Below are 24,569 nucleotides of genomic sequence, written 5' to 3' on the forward strand. Positions count from 1 at the left end.
TGAAGAGCGGAGAATTAAGGGAAAATGGGAGAGGACGAGAGGACATGAGCTGAGCGTAGGAAACTGGGGAAACAGCGAGGTCTGCTCAGATTCCTCTCGGCATCCCTCACGTGGAGATAAGGAGGTTCCTTTCCTCTGGGTACAAGCAGGGCACCGCTCACATGATCTGCTTCAGAGGAAGGTCAGAAAGTCCCTCCTCCATGTGCCATTCTCAATTTCCTTCAGTTTCAAATATTCCACAGGCCAAAGTGCTATATTTGGGGGTAGCACGTCCTGAACCCCATCAAAAGAAAAACAGTCCAGGTAAAAACGACATTCCCTTTGTACCCCACCCCAGTGGCATCCTTACATGCTCTCAGAGAACTCTGTCCTGTTCCTTTACTGCACTTCCTCCAGTTGTTGTTACACAGTTGTTACTGTGATTATTTGATTATCCTATTTGTCTCCTCCCATAGCCTGTAAGCTCCAGAAGGGCGGGACTGCGTCTATTTTTGCTCTCCACCGTGTTCCCAGTGCCTGGTAGAGTAGACACTTAACAATGACTAATCGGTATGTTAATGTAAGGGCAGGGAACGGAAAGGCTTCATTGGAAATTTCAGAGCCTGTGCAATGAACGGATGCATAACATATGTGTATAACTAAGAATGTGGTGTAAAAAGAGTTCATTCACTCCAGAATGTTTAAACGTACGTTGGGTAACGTGTTAGAGGCTGAGTACAACCATGGTGACCAAGATTAAACCTCACTGGCTTTAAATCACAACAGTGTGGTATATAGGATATTTTGGCTATATGCCCTTGGCTTCAATTTCATCTAGGCTACCCTCCCACTTGCCCACTTCAACCCTTTGTTCATTTTCACTTTGCCAGGGCCACCCCTAGGTCCCAAACAGATTTGGCTCCTGTCTGTATAAACCCTAACTCCCCCTCCTTCCTTCTTTACGGCTTTTTAGCCATAAAACATTCTGGAGGCCTGATCTCACGATTCCCTGTAAGAAATACTCCACTGGCCAGAGTGACCAGCCACCCAGGCTGCCCTCTTAGAACTGGGACTGGCCACAGGGCCCCAGAAAGACCCCTAAGGGGCTAAGTGCCAGAGCCTCTGGGGCACCTGGTCAAAGTCATGTGCAGGTTTCGGGAGAAGGCACTTCAAAGCCTGGGGCCCCTGTTTGCTCCAGGTGGTTCTCTGCTTGGCTTTCTGGACCTCTCAGTTTCACACTCAAGCTCCAGGAGTGACATGCAAGAGGGCTGTGACCAAGAACCGTCCATTCTATCAGTGGGGCTTCAAATGGAGAAGGCTCACCTTTGTATCCTGCTAGAGAGAGCAGAAAAACACAGCTGTAGGCAAGTGTTTCCCATTTTCTGTATTTATCAAGATCATCTTCCCCACTGGGCACTTTCAACACTATTTTCCTGATTATCTGACCTCCTTAGTTACAGACTCTACCGATGGCTTGCTTCATTCTCTCCGTCCTTTGTGAGTCATTTGGGCAATTCCCCTGCTTGCCAACCCCAGGCCTTCCCCATCTCCCTTCCTCCCTGGTAGGTCCCCTTGGCTTAACACACTGGCAGCATTAGGTTACAGATGATCCTGCCGGGGAAAGTCACCATGCAGCCGGCCCCATTCTGTCAGCTCCCTCTGCAAATCCTCTGGTAGCTGTGACTGGCTCGCTCTGAATCCCCTTATGATTGGCAGCTTCTGGCCCCGAGCAGAATTCGCCCCATGCATTTTTCAGATGGCAGATTATTTTTACATCTTTAGGGTGGAGAAGGGAATATGCATAGCTCAAGACCCCAGATTTCATGCAGTGACCTGGCCTTCTAGATAAATTACAGTACTATATTGAACACTTAGACACTGTTTGATCACTCCCAAGGACGAGAGGATACAGAGGATGGAAAAGTGCTAAGGGGTGCAAACTAATGTTTCTTTTTTCTAAAGTAGCATAGGAAATGCAATAGTTTTACGCTTCAGAAAATGTCCTGTTTTTAAGACACATTCCCAGAGGTGCAGAGCTAAGTGGATTCAGTGAACCTTGGGATATAAATGTAGGCTTTTCACTGAAACCCCAGACCTCAAAACCACTTTGATTGGTCAGTTATCACCACTCCTCTCCATTGCCAGGTTGAAATATTTATTGAAAAATTGAAAACACAGATGCAATGTATTATACAAAGAAAAGTCTTAATACCATAATAAAAGTACTGTTGGAAGGAAACAAAGCCAGTGGCTACCTGCCCTGGGAAGGTAGGCACTCAGTGAAAAATGAAATTCATTTATAGGAACTATTCTAATGGAAAATTGGGGAAAAGGTTAAAAACAGAAGAAAAAACCCAATCCCATCCCTGAAAACCTAAATGTGAAAGAGTTTGTTATAAGTTTGAGACAATTGCGTTATCACCAAGATTTATCTGAACCCCCTCAGTTTGTCCCTGTGAGTAGTAATCAGCCTAATTTAGGGCCTTCAAACCTGAGGTAGTTGAGGGTCACCTGAAAGACATGTCTGGAGATCACCTACTCTCAGAATCGGACCCAACGATGTTTGACCAATTGTTTCATGTTGCTTTGGCTCCTGGGGTGAGAGGCCAAGTTGCCACTGTGGGTAGCTAATCCTGTATTTTGGTCTGGACCTGGGAGATGTGAGCAGTAGACAGCTGGCCCGGTATGCTGCGTTGATGGCTGGCAGGCCCGAGGTGGTGGTTTTCTATGCAACAGGCAGCGCGGTCTCTGGAGGACCGAGGATGGCGGAGAGAGGGCAAAGCCAGTCTGGTTGGAAGGCCAATGCCAGGACTGAAGGCTTTCACCGGCAGAAAGGATTTCCAGAGACGCAGAAAGGTGGTAGAAGGTAGCAAGAACATCACCACTTGGTAAAGACCAAGGTAAGTGGAGCCAGGAGATCCCCCTAGACTAAGGAGCTGGCCAAGAAGCAGGCGCCACCCAGGTGCAAGGCCCAAACCAGCTCCTCAGTGAGAGGCCGAAGCAAACCAACCGGACTGGAGACATTAGCTCATGAGCCCCGTGGTACCCGGTGTAAACCCTGCTGTCTGCCTTGGCAGCTCAGACACTTCCAAGAAACGATGCTCTGGACAATGGTTCTTCCGGCCACTGGGTCAGGGACTCAAATTCAGGTAGGATCCTAGGGATCCTGTTGTGGGCGGCAGAATCAGCAAACAATCTAAATTCGAGTCTCATTTAAACTCCGTGCTCAGATATAAATAACCCCACAGAGGTAGGTCTTTCCTTCAATGCTTTTTCCTTATTATGTACACTCATATCCTTACCCTAGAGATATGAGACACTGTGCTACAGAATTAAAATAATGGATACGGCTGTATTTCGGCCTCTCGTCAACGCTAAGGCATCACTTCATTGCTGTCCTGCCTTGCTCTGACCCATTCACACTGACCCATGAGACTCAAGTCACGAATGATGCTCAGTGACTAATTTAAAAGGCTGTGAGGTTCGTTTTTAGCCTGAGGATGTGACTCCTGCTTTAACCAAGGCATTTCACACCCAGGATAACACGCTCATTTTTAGAGTAGCCAAGGTACGACATCTTGATTTGGGCTAGAGAATGGACTAGCTTCTGAGTCAAGCGATTATAAAAGTAATTATACTAATTCTGACATATATTTCCTCATGTGAGACTGAATTAGCCTGTGTTCCTGTTTAAGTGCTTTCTTAACTGTCTTATTACTCCGGAGAAGCCCATGAAGGTTTTAAAAATTACTGTGGCTTCTTTTTAGAGGGAGTGTTACTCAGGGAATCCTAATCTGGTCCCATATACTAGGTTTTCCCCCCATCGGTCATTTGGAGCACAATAGTCTGAATGGCTGAGATTCTGGAAGTGAGGACCAGCCACGTTTGGAAGTGTTGACCCATGCTGAGAACACACCAATTGGCTTAATAGGCACAGCTGGGCCAGGGATGCTACACATCATTCCTTCTGAGGCTTGGGTGGAAAAACAGTCGAGCACAAAGAAGCAGTGAACATTAAGACCGGTCAGTTTCTACTGCTGCTGCCTTGTCAGCCCAGTATGGAGATCACACATCTGAGTCTCATAATCTGAGCTCATGGGACACAGGTTTTTGAGTGTCCTAGTTAGAAAATGCAGAGAAAGGGAGTTGGCGGTGGGGGCTTAGGAAGGAGAGAGAGTTGATTCACAGTGACCAAAAGGGAGTCTCACAACCTGTCACGTAGCAACACTCAGCAATGGTCCTTGGGGACAGGTCCTGGGAAGTGCTTGTTGGCTACTACCTATGAATTGCTACAGATAAAGGAAGGAAGACATTGTTTGTCCAAGATGGGAAGGTCACTTAAATGCTGGGGTCCATCTGGAGGTGAAGAAGTGCTGGCGGGGCTGCCCATCTCCAGGACATCGTTCAAGCTCCTTCTGTCCTCATCCTGTCCGCGAGGCAGCCAGGGCCCGGGATGTGTGGTTGGAAGGGGTCAGAGCCAGTGGTCCCCCTCTCTTGTTTTCCCTGACCCAGATGCTCTGAGGAGCTTTCCTCTTCAAGACCCAAACCGGCAACAACAGATCGGGATGGCCTCTAGGTCTTGTTTCCGATTCTTAAAGACGGATGTACTCAGGCAGCAACGCAAGCCTAGCCATAGTCACACCTGAAATCCTGGTTGCTGCCAGCACTGCTGCTAATGGAGATTAGTCAGAATATTCAAGGTACCAAACCAAGCCCAGGGTCTTTCCTGCTGGGAGCAAGTAAGTTGGCCTGATCTTCTGGGTCTGTCCATTAGGTAGAACATGGAACTACCTTCTTGAGATTCAAGAGGGTGCCAAGGCAGACATTTGGAGAAAGGGATTGGAAACCCCTCACGTGTTCCCTCTTAGGGCCCTGCCTGGGTATGAAGGGAGGTGTCAACTGAGGGGCCATGGAAGATTCCTTCCGGGGGGAGGAAGTGTGGCTACTCTCACCGGCTGGGTTCAAGCATGGGATAAGGCTTTTCAGCCCGGTCACAAGGAGCTTCCAAGAAAGGTGGTCTCCTGAAGACCTGGGCTGTGTGCACCCTTCCTCCCCCTCTCTCTGTCGCCCCTCACTTGTGAAGGTGGGCAGAGGCTTTCGGCTGGGCTCCAGCTTTAGAAGGCAAGGCACTCGCTCTCCTTCCGCCCGGCCCCGGGGAGTGGCCTCGGCCGACCCACACTTGCTCAGCAGGACACTCGGCTCGGGGGGCCGGCGGGGAGCACCGTGGCGAAGCCTAGGCAGCACCATTGCTGTGAGCTGCTGTGGTTAGGGGCCCCCAATAGCTCAGGGCTTCAGGGGCGATCCCCTGGGAGTGTTGGCTATGTGAGTGAAACTTGGGGAAAAAAAGACCCGACCACCATAAGAAGAAGTGGGAATCCATGGAACTGCCAAAAGAGGGGGGCACTGCCTTGGCATTCTCAGCCAGGACACTTCTGCTCTTCTTCCAACTCCGTGCAGCCTCAGGGTCGGGTCACGGTTTGGAATCCACCAGTCCCCCGGTGTTCACAAGTTTGTGCAAATGCTGAAACGGAAAAGGCTGAGAAGAAAACAGAAAAGAAAACGCGTAAGATCTTCGCTCTCCAGCTCAACAGCAGTAGCAACAAGCCTCCCACCCCACCCCCAACAAGGACACCGACTGTTTGGGGGTAAAACAGGCAGGACCGGGAAGGAGGTCCCCTCTGTCGGGGTGGCCCTGGGCTCCCCTCTTCTTGGCGGTGGGGGACGAGTGAAAGAACACAGATCATGGGCTGTGGAGGGAGTCTTTGGAAGGCCGGGCAGGTCCTCAGCACCGGATGATGGACGTGGCGCGCACTCCCAGGGGCTGGCCCGTGACTGGGGGAATCACACACACACACAGATGGGCAACAAGGATTTACACTCTGACCTGTGGGACGTCGGTGTGACTCTATTCCTTCTCGGTGATCACTTCTTGCAGCGTAGGTGGTGATGCTTCTGTTCCTAAAAGACAATAGTCGCTTATGTTTCACAGTGTCTGGTGCACGCACACATCCATCTAGCCAGCAGAAACGGCCGCCAGGCTGGGCTCTAAAATACATAATCATGACCACCTATTCCCTGGGTCAAGTGTCCAGGAATGACCGGGCGGCATCTGTGCTGGGTTTCCAGAGTCAGTGAGCCCAGTGAGAATCACGATCTTGGTTGTGATCAAGTTGGCCACTTTGGATGTTCAGAAAAGCAGCCCGCACAGACTCCGGGCGACCAAGAGTCCCTGGGCTGGTGGGGTGAACCTTTCTCCACTCCACACTGTTTCTAGCTCCTGACCCTTGCTGTCTCTCGCCATTGCTACCCATAGCTGGCTCTAGGCAGCCAGAAGCTTGGAACTCACTTGCCCTGTCTGCTGGACCTTCACTGACCACTATTCATTCATTCACTACTCAACCTGATGCTGGCCTGAAACTAAACTCCTGGGGAGAAAAACCAGGCTAACTGGGTCTGGAAGGCAATGGTGTGAGTGAGTGACCATTCAGTCCACTGGTCAACGTTCAGGTCTTGAAAGATGACCACAAAAGCTTTCTATTCACCACCAGTTTGGGGCTTATGGGTATTCACCACTGGAGAAAAAAGATGCCCTGTGAGGGCTTCCCTGGTGGCGCAGTGGTTGAGAGTCCGCCTGCCGATGCAGGGGACACGGGTTCGTGCCCCGGTCCGGGAAGATCCCACACGCCGCGGAGCGGCTGGGCCCGTGAGCCATGGCCGTTGAGCCTGCGCGTCCGGAGCCTGTGCTCCGCAACGGGAGACGCCACAACAGTGAGAGGCCCACATACCGCGCGCAAAAAAAAAAAAGATGCCCTGTGAATAGAAGGGAGGAGGGAGAAGTTCCTGGTTCCGCCGTATGGGAGGGGGAGGCCCACAGCATCCCCCCACCTCCCTCCCTGGGGGCTGTGCCAGTCCTTGGCTCACCTTCTTCCCAGCCCTCGGCAACACCAGCGAGCTCGTAATGCTTTTTCCGAAGCTCTCCCAGTTTTTGACGCTCCTTTTGCAGTTCGTTTTCTAGCTCCAGCACCCTAACCTGTGGGGAAAGTGGCCTTTGCTTTGAGCAGGGACCTGAGAACGGTCTCACGTCGACCTAATCCCTTTCCTCTGTGGTTCAGGACTCGTCGTCCATGTTATCCATAGCTTACCCAGTCCTCAATTTCACCCTTGTCTCTGCTCTAATTTCTCCATCCTCTCGTTCATCCATCTATCCCAATGGCTTTTATGCTTTCTCACTGGGACCCTCTACTGGAAATGAATGATACTTTACGGTCCAAATGCCTAAATGGGAGTAGGGCTTATCTTACGTTCCTCTGATAAATCACTAACTAAAAACATACTACTCAGCTACTAAAAAAAATGAAAAATCTTGCCATTTGCAACAACACCGATGGATCTAGAAGGTATTCTGAAAAGTGATGTAAGTCATAGAAAGACAAATACCATATGATCTCACCTAAATGTGGAATCTAAAAAACAAAACAAACAAAATAACATGAAAAGAGACTCACAGATACAGAGAATAAACAGGTAGTTGACAGAGTGGAGGGGAGGTTGAGGGGGGTGAAATATGTGAAGGGGATTAAGAGGTACAAACCTCCAGTTATAAAATAAATAAGTCACAAGGATATAAGATACAGCGTAAGGAATATGGTCAGTATTATTGTAATAACTTTGTATGGAGACAGATGGTTACTAGACTTATCGTGATGATCATTTCGTGATGTATGCAAATGTCAAATCACTATGTAGTACATCTGAAACTGATGTAACAGTGTACGTCGACTCTATTTCAATAAATAAAAAGAGAAAAAATGGAAAGAAAAGGACAACTCTAATGTTTAGTCTACCTATATGATACATTCTAATCCAGTTGTAACCCATCTCCTTCAACCCCAGTTCTCTGGAAGTCTAGACAGGAACCAAATACAATGGTTCTGGCATTTTTGAGGGGTTGGTCTAACTATTGTGCAGGAAAAGGTACAATCTCACTAACGGAAGGGTTGGTTCTTGGCTATTCCTCCTCCTCATTAATTATTTTATTTATTACTGCAAGAAATATTTGCTGAGCTCCCTTAATGGACCCCAGGCTCTGTTACAGGTGCTGGAGACACAGTGGTGCTCAGACAGCCAAGGTCCCTGCTTACCTGCTAACCCCTTACCTCATGGGGGGATGAGACAAACTAATGAACAAGGAAAGACCTGATCGTGAAGCAAATGACACAGGGCGACTTAGTGATAAAGACTAAGGGTGGGCAGCAAAGGCTACTCTCAGGAAGTAACTTTTGACCGGGAGAGAGTCATGAGGTGAGGTTGGAGCAATAGGCAAGGATCGTTACGCCTGCGGCCCACAGGCCAGGGGAAGGAGTCTGGGTATCACTCCAAGTCCAAAGGAAGCCAGCGGAAGCTTTTAAGCAGGGAACTGACATGTCGTCATTTACATTTTTACAACATGTTGAGGCTGAATGCACTGAAGATGGGCAGAGTGGAAGCAACTAGACCCAGTAAGGTGGTTTGTTTTTTTTTGCTTTTTAAACTTTTTATTATGGAAAATGTAAAACATATACAGAAGGATGGAGACTGGTACAGTGAACCCCACCATATACCTTTCATGTTGCTCCATCAACTACCAACTCATGGCCAGACTTGTCTCAGCAATACTCTTTCCTGTTCTCCCTGCCCCGCCATGGGATAATTCTACAACACATACTTGCATACAATGTAGGTAAGTTGCTTCTGCAGTAGCTCAGCAGAGACAACAGAACTGAGCCCAGTTCCTTCAGTGTCTACAGACACCTGGCACATGACTTTTCCTAAAAATGCTGAGTATAGACTTCACCAGTCTCAAGCTGGACTTTACCCCAGGACTGTGACCAGAAATTCTAGAACAAGGATGTCAAGGTATTCTCCAGGATCCTATTTTGCATGGGATAACTTTACTAAAACTGAGAAATGGCATCGCCTTTGATGGGTTAACAGTGGATTGACCTTTTTTAAAAAAAACCTGAAGGTCATATACAAATAATTCATATTGAAAGTTTTCAAAAAATTGTCAATATAAGACTAATACCAGTTTATGGTCCGCTTAGGAGAGAGCTGATAACATTTTGAGGGATGCCAGACCAAGACGGGTGGGCAAGAGTTAAGATTCTGATCTTTACTAATGACCTCTGTCCACCTCCGCTGTTGCTTCCAGCATCACTTACTGTTCATTCTTGGGGTGATATGTACCTCTGTGTTCATTTCCCCTGCGAGTTTCTCTCTGACTTCTCCCCATGGGAATAATATGTGGGGTCAGTGGCAATGGAGTCTGACCAGACTTAGAGATGGAGTTCCTACCTGGGAATCCATCTCCTGGCGTTTGATCTGGGTCAGCGTCATGCTTGAGAAGTCCATGCTGTCTGCAATGATGGAAATAGGAGGGTCTTGTCGAATGACACCCCAGCTGACACTTACCTGAGAGGTGGCCGGTGCCAACGCTCTGCTGAAATGCTTGGTTTGTCATTTACCAACATACACGTGAATGTAAGTGAGGGGTGGAGAGGGAGGAAGACAATGACAGGGTAACTAGGGTCAGACCCCACCCCAGTGGACAATCAGGCCTGTGGAGTCATTTCTCTGAATTCAGAGAAATAGCTAAATGGAAAATCTCGCTAAGGCCTGTCCCTAGAGTGATCAATAGCATGCTTATGTGGTGTCTCAACTTTTGAGAAGGTAAGTTTGAATGTACAAAGATGAAAAATAAGACAGAATTTGGAAACAGGACTGTGGGAAATCGGAATCGTGGAGAAGAATGTAATGAGCAGCCACATAGGATGGATGAGAAAAGCATTGCTTCTGAAAGGCTACCTGTGTCCTCGATCTGTGATTTGCCAGAAATGGTTGAGGCCACAACTGCGGCGGTGGCCTGGTTCACGCCCCGAGAGGCCTGCTGCAGCTGGGCCAGGTTTGGGCTGTCCTTATCAGCTTTCACCTGCCAGGACCAAGCAGATTTAGTGTCACACAACATAGAGCAGCAAGGATGGAATCAGATACTCGGTCTGATGGTTCTTGACAAATATATGGGCTCTGCTGTGGTCACCAATCAACTTCTCAAAAATCGCTACCTAGGGGGTCAACTCCTGGCATCTCTCTCTAATATCAAAAATCATTTCTGGGGCTTCCCTGGTGGCGCAGTTGTTAAGAATTCACCTGCCAATGCAGGGAACACAGGTTTGAGCCGTGGTCCAGGAAGATCCCACATGTCGTGAAGCGACTAAGCCCGTGTGCCACAACTACCGAGCCTGCAAGCCACAACTACTGAAGCCCACGAGCCACAAGTACTGAAGCCCGCGAACCACAACTACTGGAGCCCGCGAGCCACAACTACTGAAGCCCGTGTGCCTAGAGCCTGTGCTCCGCAATAAGAGAAGCCACTGCAGCGAGAAGCCCACGCACCGCAACGAAGAGTAGCCCCAGCTCGCTGCAACTAGAGGAAGCCCGCACTCAGCAACGAAGACCCAACACAGCCAAAATTAATAAATAAATTAAATAAATAAATTGAAAACAAAATCATTCCTGACTTATTTGCTTGGTGGCCTCGAACTCTAGCTTTATCACTTATTTTGGGACAACAATAAATAAGGACAGTAAAAGAACACTCCCTGGGGAACTCTACAACTCATGGAAGGATTTTGGTGACGAGCTTTGCATTAGGATTAGCTGGGGCAATGGTTCAAATTTGGACCCTTTTGAAGAGAGGCAGACATTAATTGTGGAACTTCAGAGCCAAGCCAGGTAACCAGCTTACTGGGCCGGCATTTTCCTTATTTGAGCGCTCCTTGAATGTACGATTGCTCATCAGAGGTTGGCATGGCTGGACCCTTAAAGGCCACTTGCAATGAAAATGATGAAGACAAAAGGCATGCACGTGGAGAGGTGGGTTAGAGGGGCTCCCTGCCGAAAGGCTTTTAAGGGAGCCTTGGAGACAGAATTTTTATCTGGGACTCAACCTACCTGGATACTGGATAAATAATCAGTTCTTGGGGCCAGTGCCATGGTCCAGGTATATTTTCTAACCCAGTCAGAACTTACAGTGTCCTGGGGAGCCCAACACAGGTCCTACCTTGGAGGCGGCCACAAGCTGGGCGGTGCTAGCAGCAATTTCATGCGAACAGACCATCAGCTCCTCAAATTTCCCTCGGCCTTGTACCACCAGATCAGCTGCATCCCTGATAGGAGAGAACCAGACGGGTTATGAAACTGACAGCTGCAACCCCTAATGACATCACCTTTAGACCACTCCCATCACCCTGGCAGACAGGGAGCTCAGCCAGCCTGCCCCACCCCCTGTGTTGCTCCAGGAGACCCAGACTCCTTTTTTTTTTGAAATTAATTTTTTTTATACAGCAGGTTCTTATTAGTTATCTATTTTATACATATTAGTGTATACATGTCAATCCCAATCACCCAATTCCTCCCACCACCACCACACCCCGCTTTCCCCCCTTGGTGTCCATACGTTTGTTCTCTACATCTGTGTCTCTATTTCTGCCTTGCAGACTGGCTCATCTGTACCATTTTTCTAGATTCCACATATATGTGTTAATATACAATATTTGTTTTTCTCTTTCTGACTTACTTCACTCTGTATGACAGTCTCTAGGACCATCCACGTCTCTACAAATGACCCAGTTTCGTTCCTTTTTATGGCTGAGTAATATTCCATTGTATATATGTACCACATCTTCTTTATATTCAGACCCAGACTCCCTTTTAAACTTTCAGTCCTATTAACTTCCCTATCAACAGTTCATTTCTAGGGGGAAGATTCTTCCCCTTAGTTGTTCTCTGGGGTGGATCATTGGAAAGCAGGGTGAAGTGAGGAGCCTTGGGATGGACGGATACTTACACCATGACAGTGGCTCCCCAGCCCACAGCTTTAGAGGCCGAGATAAGTCCTTCCGTCCATCGAGAATTCTTGGCATAAAACTCTTTAGGGGATGCTGTACCCTAGGGAAGTGAAAAATACTATTAGCTATCTTTTATCGTGTGCCTACTATGTGCCAGGTGCTTTTATATATATTATCCCATGCAGTCTTCACAGTAACCCCGAGGGGTGAGCATTATTATTCCCATTTTTAAAGATGAGAAAACTAAGATTCAGAGAGTCAAAAATACTTTCCCTAAGGATATGCAGGAAATAAATGGAAATAAATCCTAGGCTTTTCTGACTCCAAAGCCTGGCATTTCTATCACATCCCAATATCTCTATATTGTATATATAAGAATATATATATTATTTATATGTATATACAAATAACTTATGATCTGAGGGGAGTCTAGCCACTCTCTGTGATCTGCCAGAAGAGGACAGTGAGTGATTAAAAAAATAATTGCTGAGGGGTGGGGGAGGGAATTGGAGGAAGGGAGACAAAAGGTGTAACTTCCAGTTATAAATAAGTACTAGGGATGTAATGTACAACATGAAAAATATAATGAACACTGCTGTATGTTATACATGAAAGATACTGAGACTAAATCCTAAGAGTTCTCATCACAAGGAAAAAACTTGTTTTCTTTCTTTCATTTTGTATCTATAAGAGATGACAGTTGTTCACTAAACTTACTGGGATAATCGCTTCATATGCGTTAAGTCAAAGCGTTATGTTGTACACCTTAAACTGATACAGCGCTGTGTGTCAATTATATCTCAATAAAACTGAAAGAAAAATATAATAATTCCTACTTGGAATTTTAAAATGCTTTTATGCTTCAGAAGTACCTGACAGTCTGAGAATCTACAGATACTCCTTGCTCAGTCCCTCCTTCTATTTTGGGGGCAGAAAACATCACCTCTCGGACTGATAAAAAGCGCCACCAAAGCAGATATAGCGCTGTTCTTTTGTTTTTAAATTTAATTTTACTTATTTTTTTATACAGCAGGTTCTTATTAGTCATCAGTTTTATCCACATCAGTGTATACATGTCGATCCCAATCGCTCGATTCATCACACCACCATCCCCACCCTCCCACAGCTTTCCCGCCTTGGTGTCCATATGTTTGTGCATTACATCTGTGTCTCAACTTCTGCCCTGCAAACCGGTTCATCTGTACCATTTTTCTAGGTTCCACATATATGCATTAATATATGATATTCGTTTTTCTCTTTCTGACTTACTTCACCCTGTATGACAGTCTCTAGATCCATCCACGTCTCAACAAATGACCCAATTTCGTTCCTTTTTATGGCTGAGTAATATTCCATTGTATATATATATACTACAACTTCTTTATCCATTCGTCTGTCGATGGGCATTTAGGTTGCTTCCATGACCTGGCTATTGTAAATAGTGCTGCAAAGAACACTGGGGTGCATGTGTGTTTTTGAATTATGGTTGTCTCTGGGTATATGCCCAGTAGTGGGATTGCTGGATCATATGGTAATTCTACTTTTAGTTTTTTAAGGAAGGTCCATACTGTTCTCCATAGTGGCTGCATCAATTTACATTCTCGCCAACAGTGCAAGAGGGTTCCCTTTTCTCCACACCCTCTCCAGCATTTGTTGTTTGTAGATTTTCTGATGATGCCCATTCAAACTGGTGTGAGGTGATACCTCATTGTAGTTTTGATTTGCATTTCGCTCATAATTAGTGATGTTGAGCAGTTTTTCATGTGCTTCTTGGACATCTGTATGTCTTCTTTGGAGAAATGTCTACTTAGGTCTTCTGCCCATTTTTGGATTTGGTTGTTTCTTTAATAATGAGCTGCATGAGCTGTTTACATATTTTAGAGATTAATCCTTTGTCCGTTGATTCGTTTGCAAATATTTTCTCCCATTCTGAGGGTTGTCTTTTCATCTTGTTTATGGTTTCCTTTGCTGTGCGAAAGCTTTGAAGTTTCATTAGGTCCCATTTGTTTATTTTTGTTTTTATTTCCACTACTCTAGGAGGTGGATCAAAAAAGATCTTGCTGTGATTTATGTCAAAGAGTGTTCTTCCTATGTTTTCCTCTAAGAGTTTTATAGTGTCTGGTCTTACATTTAGGTCTCGAATCCATTTTGAGTTTATTTTTGTGTATGGTGTTAGGGAGTGTTCTAATTTCATTCTATTACATGTAGCTGTCCAGTTTTCCCAGCAACACTTATTGAAGAGACTGTCTTTTCTCCATTGTATATCCTTGCCTCCTTTGTCATAGATTAGTTGACCACAGGTGTGTGGGTTTATCTCTGGGCTTTCTATCTTGTTCCATTGATCTATGTTTCTGTTTTTGTGCCAGTACCATATTGTCTTGGTTACTGTAGCTTTGTAGTATAGTCTTAAGTCAGGGAGTCTGATTCCTCCAGCTCCGTTTTTCCCCCTCAAGACTGCTTTGGCTATTCGGGGTCTTTTGTGTCTCCATACAAATTTTAAGATTTTTTGTTCTAGTTCCGTAAAAAATGGCATTGGTAATTTGATAGGGATTGCATTGAATCTGTAGATTGCTTTGGGTAGTATAGTCATTTTCACAATATTGATTCTTCCAATCCAAGAACATGGTATATCTCTCCATCTGTTGGTATCATCTTGAATTTCTTTCATCAGTGTCTTATAGTTTTCTGCATACAGGACTTTTGTATGTTTATTCATACAAAATAAACCTAGATAGGTTTATTCCTAGGTATTTTATTCTTTTTGTTGCAATGGTAAATACAGAGCATATATATGGGTCTTGTTTATGTATCCATTCATGAAGCCTGTGTCTTTTGGTTGGAACATTTAATCCATTCACGTTTAAGGTAATTATCGATATGTATGTTCCTATGACCATTTTCTTAATTGTTTTGGGTTTGTGTTTGTAGGTCCTTTTCTTCTCTTGTGTTTCCCACTTAGAGAAGTTCCTTTAGCATTTGTTGTAGAGCTGTTCCTTCATCTGGTACATAGCCCTCTGCCTTTTCTGCCTTTTCATCTTGTCTATCTTTCTGTGAATGTGGTTTTTGTTCCACAGGCTGCAGGATTGTAGTTCTTCTTGCTTCTGCTGTCTGCGCTCTGGTGGATGAGGCTATCTAAGAGGCTTGATGGGAGGGACTGGCGGTGGGTAGAGCTGACTGTTGCACTGATGGGCAGAGCTCAGTAAAACTTTAATCCGCTTGACTGCTGATAGGTGGGGCTGGGTTCCCTCCCTGTTGGTTGTTTGGCCTGAGGTGACCCAACACTGGAGCCTACCTGGGCTTTTTGGTAGGGCTAACGGCAGCCTCTGGGAGGGCTCACGCCAAGGAGTACTTCCCAGAACATCTGCTGCCAGTGTCCTTGTCCCCATGGTGAGCCACAGCCACCCCCCGCCTCTGCAGGAGACCCTCCAACACTAGCAGGTAGGTCTGGTTCAGTCTCCCCTGGGGTCACTGCTCCTTCCCCTGGGTCCCAGTGCACACACTACTTTGTGTGTGCCCTCCAAGAGTGGAGTCTCTGTTTCCCCCAGTCCTGTCGAAGTCCTGCAGTCAAATCCCACTAGGCTTCAAAGTCTGATTCTCTAGGAATTCTTCCTCCCGTTGCCAGACCCTCAGGTTGGGAAGCCTGACGTGGGGCTCAGAACCTTCACTCCAGTGGGTGGACTTCTGTGGTATAAGTGTTCTCCAGTCTGTGAGTCACCCACCCAGCAGTTATGGGATTTGATTTTACTGTGATTGCGCCCCTCCTACCGTCTCACTGTGGCTTCTCCTTTGTCTTTGGATGTGGGTATCTTTTCTGGTGAGTTCCAGTGTCTTCCTGTCGATGATTGTCCAGCAGCTAGTTGTGATTCTGGTGTTCTCACAAGAGGGAGTGAGAGCACGTCCTTCTACTCCACCATACATTTATGATGAGCCAGACACATTTTACTCATCAAAATATTAAACAATTCTGGAACCTGAGAAGTTCAAACTCTGGGTGCTGGCAGATTTTACTTTTGATGAGACCCTGCTTCCTAGAAGGCTGGCAGTCATTTCCCTGTAACATCACGTGGTAAATGAGCTTCGTTCTTTACAGGATTGTTTTTAGGCTCATAGCCCCCCCTCTGGACCTTTGTCTCCTGAGCTGCAGCCGCACACGGGCATGTGAGAAAGGAAAAAAGAGGCTGATGACACCAGCAAAGGAGCAAGAAAACTGAAGTGATGATGTCAACAAGGGACGGAGGCAGAGTCTGTCTGAATCACTGCGAGTTAACTGCTGTTGGAAAGAGACATGGCAGGGACTTCCCCAGCAGTCCGGTGGTTAAGACCCTGCGCTTCCACTGCAGGGGGTGTGGGTTCGATCCCTGGTAGGGGAACTAAGATCCCGCATGCACAGAAAGAGACATGGGCAGAGCCCACAGTGGAGACTCAGCACCAGGTTGGCATTTCTGATTTGCCCGGTTTTAAAAGTCCTCACTCCCTCCTCCGAGAGTCCAGACTTACAATGCACGCTGGGCTTCCATGGCAGGTTCCAGTGACATCCACTGGGGTGAACGAGCCTGCCGCTGGAGGCTCTGGCCAACTGCCCTCCGGGGACCTGGCCATGCCCCAGCTTCTTTCCATAGCATTTGTTGGCGTCCATGGGAGTGGCAGCTGTGCCCTCAGGTGGACACATATGGCTGGACGGCAGCACACCTAGACCTCACTGAATGTGTATCGAGTAGACTCCACCTCTCACTGAGCTGGGAATCAGTAACCGATGTTTGCTCTGTCTAGGGCCCTCACCCATGCTTACCCGGCCACTCTCCACTATCTCTCTCTGGAGCTCCTTTGAGGCCACGATCAGGACCTTAATAGCCTGCATTAGGCTGGTACAGGAGCCAAGGATCCTGCAACAAGCAAAAACAACAACAAAAAAGTCAGGGACACAAAACAGAGACCAAAAACAATGCAGAAGACTTGTTTCCTTTTTCTCTCCTGAACACACGCCAACTTGGGATGGGAAAAAAGGCAGGGAATATTCTGGAGGGGAAGCTCTGAAGGAAAGGTGGGTGAGAGAGGAGACTTGATTGTGGATCTTCTTCATAAGGAATAGGGAAGTAGTGACTCTTGGGGTTTCTTTCCCCTATAATGCAATATTGATATCATGGTCATCATTAATACTGATATTGACAATTCCATAGACTCAGCCCTTCCCTGTGGCGGCTAAGGTTCTATTCTAATCAGTATGATCCAGTGCAGGAAAGACAGATCCTGATCACCTAGGTGTCACCACGCCGCTCAGACTGACCTTTCATTCACCTCCAATTTAACTCCTGTGTCTCCAGCTCGGGATTTGCTGAGCATCTCCTATTAAAAAAGAAGCAGAGTTTCTCAGTACCTCACAGGTACTGAGAACCCACTGGTGTCCTGCTACACCTGGGGTCCAACATCCTGCAGTAGCTGAGAAACCTAGAAGTGCCCACCCATGTCCTCGTGAGAGTCAGGAAAAGAACCCAGACCTCCGATCTATTCAGTGGGAGGCAGCTGGAGCTACAGTCTGTGTCTGTGTCACGTTCCTGGGCTGATGTGCACAGAACTCTGAGAGCTACGGCACCATGTCCACAGGGGCAGCTGCTACCAGGTCCTCGAGGCAGGCAGCACACCAAGGCAGATGGCCTGAGTCTTCCATCAAAGGAGTAACATGTGACCTTTCCAATGGTGCCCGCTCAGCTTTTCCTGAGACAACAGTTACAGTAGTTGGTTTACTGAGTGCCTGGCACTGAGATCCATGTGCATTACCTCACTGAGCTCTTTACAACACCCCTCTGAGGAAGGTACTGTTATCATCACCATCACATAGAAACGGAATCCGAATCTTAGCGGGGTTAACGTAACTCAGCAGTCAGTCTGGAACTTGAATGTAGGATGGCCTGACACCAAAGTATGTGATCCTTGAGGAAACTGCTCATCTTTCGTTGGAGAACTTTCTATTTTCTGTAACTCAGAGATCCCAGGGGATTTGGGTTTTGGTTTGTTTTATAGGGGGCTCTGCAGAGAACGGCTAAGATATATCCAGCGGGCAATGTTGCCAAAAGGTAGTTGCACAGCATCACTTTAGGTGATCCTGCAGAGACTTCCATACCTCTATTCTGGCCGTAGCGGTTTCAATGGCAGCGGAAGTGGCAGCCATCTCTTTGTCCACCAGGTCCCCCAGTTCCTCCTGTTTGATGTCCAGGCCTCTGGGCAGGAGCTCCTGTGAACAGCATCACGAAGGCGGAAATGACCCTTTGACCTCCTTTCTACCCTCCCGTGGTAGACAGGTAACCCCCCATGACAGCAGAAGGTAGGAGGGTCCCACCACGTAACACACTTCTGCATGCTGTGGTGGGACCTGTCTGGAACTCTCTACCACGTGAGCTCTGCAACTCCACACTCCTCCCACCTCTATTCTCACTCAAAACCCACCTCTTTCCAGAAGGCCATCCCTGTTGAACCCCACACAAAGCCATTCAGTTGCAGCTGCTCAGACCCTGACCCCACCATTGTGCAGCACTGACTGTATTTGCTGCTTGGGAGGTACTTTAAAAACACCTTCAGGGCTTCCCTGGTGGCGCAGTGGTTAGGAATCCACCTGCCAATGCAGGGGACATGGGTTCGAGCCATGGTCCAGGAAGATCCCATGTGCCGCGGAGCAACTAAGCCCGTGCACCACAACTACTGAGCCTGCACTCTAGAGCCCGTGAGCCACAACTACTGAGCCCACGTGCTACAACTACTGAAGCCCATGCGCCTAGAGCCCACGCTCCGCAACAAGAGAAGCCACCGCGATGAGAGGCCTGTGCACTGCAACAGAGAGTAGCCCCTGCTCGCCGCAACTAGAGAAAGCCTGCGCGCAGCAACGAAGACCTAACGCAGCCAAAAATAAATAAATAAAATAAATTAATTAAAATAAATTCAGATGAGGGAATTCCCTGGCAGTCCAGTGGTTAGGAGTCTGTGCTTTCATTGCCATGGGTTGGATCCCTGGTCGGCAAACTAAGATCCTGCAAGCCACTTGGTGGAGTTCGAATGAGAGATGATGAGGATATGACCTCTGGCCCTGGTCTCTTCCTACTCTGAATTTATCATTCCCCCTATTTTAGGTGGTAATATTCCTACTATTCTAGGAATTAGAAGCTGCCGTGTACTCCTTAAATAGATCTGTATCACACTGTATAGAAATGGTTGATTTCCAGGACTCCCCTGGTGGTCCAGTGGTTAAGAATCCACCTTTCAATGCAGGGGACCCAGGTTCAATCCCTGGTCAGGGAACTAAGATCCCACACGCCACGGGGCAACTAAGCCCACGTGCCACAACTACTGAGCCCGCGCACTACAACTAGAGAGCCCGTGTGCCACAAACTACAGAGCCCACATGCTCTGGAGCCCATGTGCCACAAGTAGAGAGAAGCCCGCGTGCTGCAACGAAGAGCCCATGTGCCGCAATGAAAGATCCTGCATGCCTCAACGTAGATCCCGCGACTAAGACCCTGCAACTAAGATGCAACGCAGCCAAAAATAAAATTTAAATTTAGAAAGGTTGATTTCCTTATTTTTCTTCCCCAGGGAGACCATACCTTCCCCAGGGGACCTATTTGTCCCTGTAGAACTACACCTGGCACAATTCCCTGTACATAGGTCATACTCACTACATCTTTATTGAGTGAATAAATATATTGTCTTCATTTTAGGTGTTACCTGCCCAGCCAGATAAAAGCCTTTGAAAACGGGAAAACTGTGCTCATCCTTCTTCGACACAGCTTAGCACAGTGATGATCACACAGAAGATTCTCAATTACTATCCAGTGAATTAAATACAACTGGAAAGTCATTCAGAAGGTCAAGTTTTACAGTTCTAACTCTACTTTCCAGAATCAAGTTTAAAGTACAGAAAGAACTGGCTTAGAACATCACTGATCCCTGAAGAAATCCCCAGCACTCATACCAAAAAACGACTTTCCCCAGGGATAACACTGATGATACCTCGCCAATGGCTGTGATCCTGGCGAGGCAGCCCCTCATGGCTGTACTGTCGGCATTCTCGACGATTCCTTCTTCCTCCAGGAAAGACAGATAGGTGAGGGTCTCCCGGCCATACTGCTTACAGGCCTCGGTCAGAGCTGCAGAGGCAAGGCGACAGAGACTTTTAAAGGCCCCCCGCTCCCCGTGCTGTGGTGGTAGCCCCTCACCCTGGTACTTACAGTCGGCAGGCTCTGGCGGGGCTCTAAGGCAGGTGGTGCCGCCATGAACAATGGTGTCACTGGTCAAGTGGGCCAGGAGGGTTACCGAGTGCAGAAGCCCACTGATATCTGCCAGGAGTTTAAAGGAAACTTTCTCAGTCCTGCTGGAGGGGGAGGGCGGTCACTTTCATACCTCCCTCCTCCCCGCTTTGCAAGTTAGACACACACACTCCTTTCTGGGTGCCTAGGAAATGGTCGCCATTGCCACGTTCCAGCGTTTCGGATGCCTGCCCAGCTGTCACTAGTGACAGACCCTATCCTTCACCTCTCTTACCTTCTGGGCAGGCCAGATACTGGCTCCAGCATTTTTCCAGTTGCTCGATGCAGCTGGAAACGGACCTGACCTTGGAGAGTAGGTGATCTGTGAGAGGGAAGACAGGGCAAAGTCAGAGTCAGAGCTGTCTCAGCTCACTTCATCCTTGTTAGTTAAGCTGCCTGATGGATGACCTTCCCAGTAGGGGGCCCCAGCCCTGCAGGAGCTTCCCTAAGAAGGGGGAGGGAGGAGAGATCGATGGCTATGCTGGTACGTGATTCTCTTACTGTAGCTTCAAAGGCTGTACTTCTGAGGCTACCTGGTCCTTTAGCCAAGAACCACGGCAATGGCATCACGGTCTAGCTTCTGCCCCTCATTTCCCATCACTGCCACTGAATCAAATCCAGGCCTTCCTGTTAAGTGTTTCAAGGCCCTTGGACTCCCATTACTCTTGGGGTCAGACCCCTGGCTCCACGTTCTGCCCACACCATCATTCCCACTGCTGTGCCTCTGTGCACTGGTCCACGGAGACTGAACCGCACGCACAGGAGTTAAAAGTACGGGCTCTTGGGCTTCCCTGGTGGCGCAGTGGTTGAGAGTCCGCCTGCCGATGCAGGGGACGCGGGTTCGTGCCCCAGTCTGGGGGGATCCCACGTGCCGTGGAGCGGCTGGGCCCGTGAGCCATGGCCGCTGAGCCTGCGCGTCCGGAGCCTGTGCTCCGCAACGGGAGAGGCCACAGCAGTGAGAGGCCCGCGTACCACAAAAAACAAAACAGTACCACAAAAAACAAAGCAAAATAAAAAAAAGTACGGGCTCTTGCATCTCGTGGCATACGTGTTGTAGCTCCTGGCTCTATCACTACTGGCTGTGTTCTCAGGCCACGTGCGCCTGCTTCCTCATCCGACAAAGGAGGAATAATAGTACCACCTCCTGGCATCACAGTGAGGATTGCTGGGCCAAGGCACATAAAGCGCTTAGAATCGTGCCTGGCATATTGCAAGCACTCGGTAAACGTCAGCCGTTTTTATGATTATTATTCCCCACTCTTCTTCCTCTCCATGGCTTTATGTCTCTCCTCTTCCTTCAAAACCCAGCTCATACCATCTCTTGTGGAATCCGCCCACAGCTGCCCCATGTCCTGGTGTTCTCGCAGTAAATGAGGTACCCAGTGTGCTACTTCATTTGCAACTGTTGGATTTCCCTACAGACGGGTTCCCCACTGAACAAGATATCACAGTCCTTCTTGAAACACTTCACCAAATCGAGACCTTTCTAGCTGATAATAAAAATCACCCATCAGGGCTTCCCTGGTGGCACAGTGGTTGAGAGTCCGCCTGCAGATGCAGGGGACACAGGTTCGTGCCCCGGTCCGGGAAGATCCCACATGCCACGGAGTGGCTGGGCCCGTGAGCCATGGCCACTGAGCCTGCGCTCCGCAAGGGGAGAGGCCACAGCAGTGAGAGGCCCGCGTACCGCAAAAAAAAAAAAAAATCACCCATCAGCTGTTTCTTCCCGTCTGCCTCGTTTTGAATGGGGCCTCTGCTCGAAAATGAGCTGTAATGAGATCTGTTCACGGCTACGTCCATGACTTCACAAATGCCCCGGGCCTGGATGCTCTCCCATCTACTGTGCACCAGGGCCCTCCTCTCATCACTGGGCTCCTCTGACTTCACCATATGCCCTGAGGACTCTGGGGCATGCAGAGTGGGCCCTCGCTCATGCCCGTGACCCTGTGGGGATTTCATCGTTTCTGCCTCTCCATGCTTAAGGATGATGACTCCCTGTCTAGATTTGAAGCTCATGGCAGCCACCTCTGGATTCAGACCACACTGTTCTCCTCAGAGACACAGAGGCCTGTCTGTTCCTCCTCCTCCCGGCATTCAGAATTGTTACCAGGCCTCAGCTCCCAGGATGCATTTCATCAGCGTGATCCACGACCAAAGCAGTAGTTATCACACCCGGCGGGGGAGGGGTGAGAGCTGGGGTGGGGGTGGGGGGGTTTAGAAGATACTACTGCGCAGGCCCTGTGCTGCAGAGCTGCCGACTGAATAGAAATTAGGCGTGGTGGTGGTGGGGGTGGCCCTGGGCATCCCCAGGTGATCCTGACATGCAGCTGGGCTGGGAACCCCTGAGATCAGGGTCTCACGGGATTCAAGGCCGACGCCGAAGAGCACTGGGCTGTAAGGATCCGGCACCTGCAAGCCGGGCAAGGGGAAGGGCACCTGCAGATCCGGCGCAGCTGAAGAGAGCGGGCTCCTCAAACCGCCTCAGGGCCTCCTGCACCACCTGCTCGGCAGCCCTTCTTGACTCCGCCAGAAGCATTTTTCGTTGGTCCTTCGCGAGCCGGCCTACAGATTCCTAGAGATGGTCCAGGGAAGTGAGAGTCAGCCATAGGCCCCCCAATGAGCCTCCATGCAGCATCCACCTGTGACACAGCTGGGATTCCTGGCACCTTAGCTCGAGCTGCTGCTAATGAGGCCGAAGCCAGTTAGCTTGACACAGAGAAAAAGCCTTTTTAACTTTGTCCACAGGTGTGTGCCCCTGAGCACAGGAGGCTATGGGGAGGGACCACGGCAGCCCGGCCTCCACCCTTGGGGAGAGAGTGCCAGGTGTATCCCTTCTCATCTGCTCTGTGTGCAGCACAGGGCACGCTGGCATTAGGAGCTATGCCCGCAGAATATTCGCCTTCGCGATCCGGCCAAAGGCCCCAAACCCCTTTCACAGCCCCCCTGCCTCCACGCATACACTGCCGAGGCCCATGACTATGAAATTGGACTTGGTCAGCCCCAGTGGGTGTCCGTTACTTGCCTCTGTGCTGGACAGTTTGATCTGGGTGTATTCCAACTGTTGCCGAAGAGTGGACAGTTCCTCCTCCCGAGAAGCCATGGCTTCCACCAGGCCGCCCCGCTCCTTCTCCAGCTCGGCGATCTGAGCGGTCCATTTCGCTTCTGACTGCAGGGCGACCGAGTGGGAAGAGGGAGTTGCTGGGAGAATTAAACTGTCCCCTTTCCGGAGGTCCACACCCACCACCAGGCCACAAGGAATCTGCCCCTTCCCAAGGACACACTGATCCCAGATGGGACCAAGGTGGGCCATGTGCTCATGGTGATGGATGCCAGGTGCCAGCAACACCAAAGCCAGAGATGGAAAAGAATGAGGAAGGGAAAGACAGGTGACGCTTACCTGGGCAGAACTTTCCAGGCTGCCTTGGACAATCTGGAGTTCCTGTTTGCTGGTGGCAAGTTCTTGCTTCAAACCCTCTAGTACTTCCGTCTGTTCTTGAGTCTGAAAGAGAAGAAATACAGGAGCGCTCCCACCTGGGTGGTGGTTTCACGGGATAAACACGTATAAAAATTCCCAAGCTATACTTGTAAGATTTGTATACTCTTTTATATAGAAGCAAGTTTTACCCTGACAAAAAGCAGGGGGAAGGTGAGAGCTCAGTATGTACCCCAAATTTTTTTTCCAGCTTCAGGAAATGTCAAGGGTGGGGGTGGGGTGGGGGGTGGGGAGTTTTAGGGACATTTCCCAAATGTCATGCTTGAGCCCATAATACTAATTAAAGCAGAACGAGATCTTTAATTCAGGCACCCCAACACCCAGTAGGTATAATGCTGACTCACCCCATCTCACCGTCTTGAAACAATTTCCCTTCTTTGATTTCTAAGTGGTGTTTTTCAAAGAGTGGGTTGTGACCCATGAGTAAGAATTCACAGCTAACATTTTTAAAAGAATGCAGTAAACAGAGCTTCCCCCACAAAAAAAATCCACATGCATTCACATAATAAGGATAAGTATTGCTCTGTGAAACTTTGATTTCCATTAGATGTATTTTTCACTTTGGGTCACAGGAGAGCGTGAAAGCCACTACTCTAAGTGTGAGGCGTTCCATTTTATCCACCCGACATCTCTTTACTCCAATCGGACCTGCCGCCAACCCCATCCCAACTCATGGGAGTTCTGGCTGTGGGTCTTTATAAATGCCACTCCTCTCTGACGTCCACCTGCTTCCACTTCAAAACCTCCTCAAGACTCGTCCTAGCTGATGAGCCCCACTCAACTTCAGACCCTTCATCACATCATGCCTCTAACCCCTTACACATGGGTAACCACGTCCTGTCCTGTACGGTCCCTTGTCACCCTCCCACAGGGCTCTACCTCTCGTGAAGCAGACGACGAGGTCTTTCAATCTGTGCA

The 24,569-nt window shown here is 48.5% G+C and overlaps 1 protein-coding gene across 1 annotated transcript in view; it reads right to left on the minus strand.

The window, feature by feature from the left end:
* Positions 1 to 2,115: 2,115 nt before the first annotated feature.
* The window catches only part of LOC112401122 (huntingtin-interacting protein 1), a 49,116-nt gene continuing 26,662 nt past the window's right edge, over positions 2,116 to 24,569 (minus strand). Inside the window, exons 16-32 of the mRNA XM_024747204.1 lie at positions 24,360 to 24,370; positions 23,556 to 23,657; positions 23,181 to 23,324; positions 22,595 to 22,730; positions 20,394 to 20,480; positions 20,081 to 20,188; positions 19,863 to 19,999; positions 17,983 to 18,093; positions 17,149 to 17,207; positions 16,654 to 16,747; positions 11,864 to 11,964; positions 11,078 to 11,183; positions 9,823 to 9,946; positions 9,313 to 9,374; positions 6,901 to 7,009; positions 5,864 to 5,937; positions 2,116 to 5,515 (exon numbers count right to left, since the gene is read on the minus strand). Of these exons, the coding sequence (XP_024602972.1) occupies positions 5,885 to 5,937; positions 6,901 to 7,009; positions 9,313 to 9,374; positions 9,823 to 9,946; positions 11,078 to 11,183; positions 11,864 to 11,964; positions 16,654 to 16,747; positions 17,149 to 17,207; positions 17,983 to 18,093; positions 19,863 to 19,999; positions 20,081 to 20,188; positions 20,394 to 20,480; positions 22,595 to 22,730; positions 23,181 to 23,324; positions 23,556 to 23,657; positions 24,360 to 24,370 (1,544 nt within the window). The 3' untranslated portion in view covers positions 2,116 to 5,515; positions 5,864 to 5,884. The remainder of the gene's footprint in view (positions 5,516 to 5,863; positions 5,938 to 6,900; positions 7,010 to 9,312; positions 9,375 to 9,822; positions 9,947 to 11,077; positions 11,184 to 11,863; positions 11,965 to 16,653; positions 16,748 to 17,148; positions 17,208 to 17,982; positions 18,094 to 19,862; positions 20,000 to 20,080; positions 20,189 to 20,393; positions 20,481 to 22,594; positions 22,731 to 23,180; positions 23,325 to 23,555; positions 23,658 to 24,359; positions 24,371 to 24,569) is intronic.

Source organism: Neophocaena asiaeorientalis, unplaced genomic scaffold (assembly GCF_003031525.2).
Source record: "Neophocaena asiaeorientalis asiaeorientalis breed wild unplaced genomic scaffold, Neophocaena_asiaeorientalis_V1.1 scaffold607, whole genome shotgun sequence".
NCBI classification, from domain to species: domain Eukaryota; kingdom Metazoa; phylum Chordata; class Mammalia; order Artiodactyla; family Phocoenidae; genus Neophocaena; species Neophocaena asiaeorientalis.